This window comes from Solanum dulcamara, chromosome 12 (genome assembly GCF_947179165.1).
Source record: "Solanum dulcamara chromosome 12, daSolDulc1.2, whole genome shotgun sequence".
Classification (NCBI taxonomy): domain Eukaryota; kingdom Viridiplantae; phylum Streptophyta; class Magnoliopsida; order Solanales; family Solanaceae; genus Solanum; species Solanum dulcamara.
This window is the reverse complement of record NC_077248.1, coordinates 52,323,656-52,327,316: the sequence shown is the minus strand read 5'-3', so window position 1 is coordinate 52,327,316 and position 3,661 is coordinate 52,323,656. Positions and strand designations below refer to the sequence as shown.

General features: G+C 32.8%; 1 protein-coding gene across 1 annotated transcript; it reads left to right on the top strand.

The window, feature by feature from the left end:
- The first annotated feature begins 226 nt into the window (after positions 1 to 226).
- On the top strand, positions 227 to 1,542 carry LOC129877286 (E3 ubiquitin-protein ligase ATL4-like). The gene has a single exon (XM_055952765.1). The coding sequence runs from the start codon at positions 416 to 418 to the stop codon at positions 1,397 to 1,399; it is 984 nt and encodes a 327-aa protein (XP_055808740.1). The 5' UTR covers positions 227 to 415; the 3' UTR covers positions 1,400 to 1,542.
- The last annotated feature ends 2,119 nt before the right edge of the window (positions 1,543 to 3,661 follow it).

Below are 3,661 nucleotides of genomic sequence, written 5' to 3'. Positions count from 1 at the left end.
AGTTCATTTGAAAAAAAAAATTAAAAAATCACAACTCTTAAATTTGAATTTACAATATTTAAGACCAATACATTTTATATATCCTTAATTCAAAATTATAATATTCAAAAATATATTATTTTTTAAAACTCCAATCAAAGAAACAAATTAAAGTAAAATATCATGGGAAGGTCGTCTTCTAATACCCTCACCATCACCACGTCTATTCCATTACTTCTACTTTTAAGATTGTATTGTTGGTATAATTTTATGAGGTCACCGATGAATTCAGCTCGAATATAAACATATATTTCTCCTCTTTCACCTCATAAATGCTCTCTTCCCTCTTCTGCACTCATCTTCTCTCTCTACTGAAGACCTAAGAATTAATTACATCCACTTTTCTCTCTCCGCCTCTCAATATCACATTTGGAAAATGTCCACCTATTATGCACAACCACCGCCGCTCTCTTTCACTTCCGTCAACGGTGGTGCAATTCCCAGCACCGTCCAAGAGAATACAAACGATAATTCCCCTTCTTCTTCTTCTGTTTCTTCTTCGATTATGATTGTTATCATCATTATTGCCTCCGCCGTTATTCTTTCTGCTTCCATTTACCTCCTCCTTCGCTTACTCTCCCGCAGCTCCTCCCGTACCTACTCCTCCGCCGACGACGTCGTACCACATTCCGCAGCCTCTGGACATCGATTCTCGGGTAGACTGCTTCAGTCATTGCCACTATTCAGTTTTGGTTCTGTGACTGGCAATTTGACTGGAATTGACTGTGCAGTTTGTCTCTCAAAATTTGAACAGCATGATCAGCTCCGTTTGCTTCCACTTTGTTGCCATGCTTTTCACAGTGATTGTATCGACACGTGGCTTGTAACTAACCAGACTTGTCCGCTTTGTCGCTCTAATGTGAACCCTGCCGAAGCAGATGTACTCAGCAAAGTATTGGCAGCAACAAACTCCGACGGACGTACTATAGGCACTCCTAATAGCGGTAGTTTTAGACTAGAAATAGGGAGTGTAAGTCGAAGACGGGTCGGGTTAGATTCCGTCTCGAGCGAAGGGCGTAGATCCTATTCCATTGGTTCATTTGAATATGTTGTTGAAGAAGGTCACGAACTGTCGATAGGGTCAATTCACCGGAGAGGAGTTTCCGAATGCAGTGGTGATAAGGAATCAATTGGAGTTCCGGTACCGGAGCCTCCGGGGGAGAGTTTAACTGCTGATATTTCAGGCGGACGGAGTTGGCTACGTGATTACGTCGACAGAATTGCGTCATTCCGGAGCTCCGGTAGGTTTTTCAGTGGTAGTAGCCGGCGGAGTGACGTCGTCGTTCCTGTTGACGATATGGAGGCTGGCCAGATTGGGGAGGAAATCAGCGAGTACTTTCGCTGGCTCTCAGGGGTATGATTTTGCACATTCCGTTAGCATGGAAGGGGCAAATTCGTCTATTTACGACACTTCTATACAATGGATAAACACTAAACAAATTTTTTTTGCTATATCTACTCTCTGTCTAACATTTTTTTGCGAGTGGGTTTAGCAAGAATTAACTGAGTAATCTGTATATATACATTTGTTCCATTCTTTTCTGATTTTATCTACGTAAAATTTTGTTTAGCAATCTATGGAGTGTACAACAAGTTCGACTAATGATGCATATTCATTTATTCTTACATGTCTCATATTAGTTGTTTTAATAAATCATAATTAAGGAAGATGGTTTTACTAATTACCTTTTAAAAAGCTTTTTTATACCTTACAAATTTGTTTATATATTTTTTTTAAAAAAATAATTTTAAGGAAAAATCATATTTTAAAAATTAATTCTATTTTAATTTTGTAAATTGACAAGTAATTTGAAATAATTATTTATATAATTATGAATAATTAATATTATCTATTGTTTCTTAAAGGGTGGTCAAATCCTATATGGACGATTAAAGATTAACGAAGTACTTTAGTAGTTTCCCCATGTTATCCGCTTGAGTTCCTTTATTAATGCAATAAGAATTTGGTAAACATGTGAATAGAAGCATTACATTTTTGGACTATTTTGTTGGAATTATTTTCTCCTTAATTCAATTATCAAATTAATTTGAATATGCACTAAACAGGAGCGTGTTTGTTAAAATGAAAAATATTTTCATAAAAAATGTTTATCTTAAAATCAAATAACTCTATTATTATGTTTAATTTTTTGAAAAAGAAGTAAAGCGTATTAGTTTAAAAAATTATATATAATTTAAATAAATATTTTGTTTTTAAGGAATTTATTTCTCTCTACCAAACACAATTTAAATAAATATTTTGTTTTTAAGGAATTTATTTCTCTCTACCAAACACACTCTAAGTTTATAAAAGAAGTAAAGCACGCAGTCACAGTGTCACACAAGTTTATGTTGAAGCTAGGGGTGCACATGGATTGGGTTGGTTTGAATGTTTTATAAATCAAATCAAACTATTTGTGTCGGGTTATTAAATCTATAAATCAAACCAAACCAATAAAAGTTGAGTTTTTCGATATCAATTTTTCTCGGATTTTTTGGATTTTTTCGGATTTTTCGGATTTTTCATAGTATCTAATAAAAAGCACAGAGCAGTGCTTCTTAAAAAGAGTTCTAGTACAAAATATCAACATATAAGATGGAGGCAGAACACTGTTTGAAGTTTTAACTTTATAATATAACTTTATAAGTTGAGCTTTTTTTTTATATTATTTAGATGAGTTTCTCAAGTCCAAATTTAAATGTAAGAAAAAAAAATAAAAATTATGAATTTTTTTTAAAAAGTATTTATAAATTACATTTTAATAAATATTTTTATGTATAACATAATTTAAAAGTAATATATCTATAATCGGGTCGGTTTGGGTTCGGTTTGACTTTTTTTAGTTAAAACCAAATCAACCCTATAATGGTCGGGTATTTTTCCAAACATCAAACCAAGTCAAACCAAACCACTAGTCGTGTTTTTTTCCGGTTTAATTCGATTTGTCGGTTTGATACGGTTTATCGATTTGTCCCATACAGCCCTAGTTGAAGCTGGAAAAGAAAAACCTTTGATTAATGATTGTGGCTTGTGGGTATTGAATAGGCTAGAAATGAGTTGGTTGGATCATTTATGATTGTATATGGTGTGGCATAGTCCTTTTATTCTCGTCTGTTTTCCACCTTAAATGTCCAGTACTCGTATAAGAGTTCGATTAAAATTAAATTCGCTGAAAGTCTCATATTATGAGGTAAATTGTTACCAAACAAAAGTGATTTCGTACTCAAAGGGATTCGAATTCAAAACTATTTATTAAGGATAAATGAGTACTTACTATCCGTGGCGGAAACAAAAATTTTAATAAGGAATTTTAAAATTTGAAGAAATATCATTGAAGTCGTGAAAATTGCACAAAGATAAACGGTACGTGTCGACACGAAAAGATTAATCTTAACTCACTACAAATAAGATCACCTTGTCTCTCTTCTGTAACATTTTCTTTCTTCTTTGAACATGCTCCATCAACCCTTCTTAATTTTTTTTTGTGTTTTTTCTCTTTTCATTTTATAATATTCTACTTTATTTTGATTTTTTTTCATATTTTTGTTTCGAATTAATGTTCCTTTAATTATATATTATCTTTTAAAATCTTTAAGATTCTTATACGATAAAGAGGCTAAT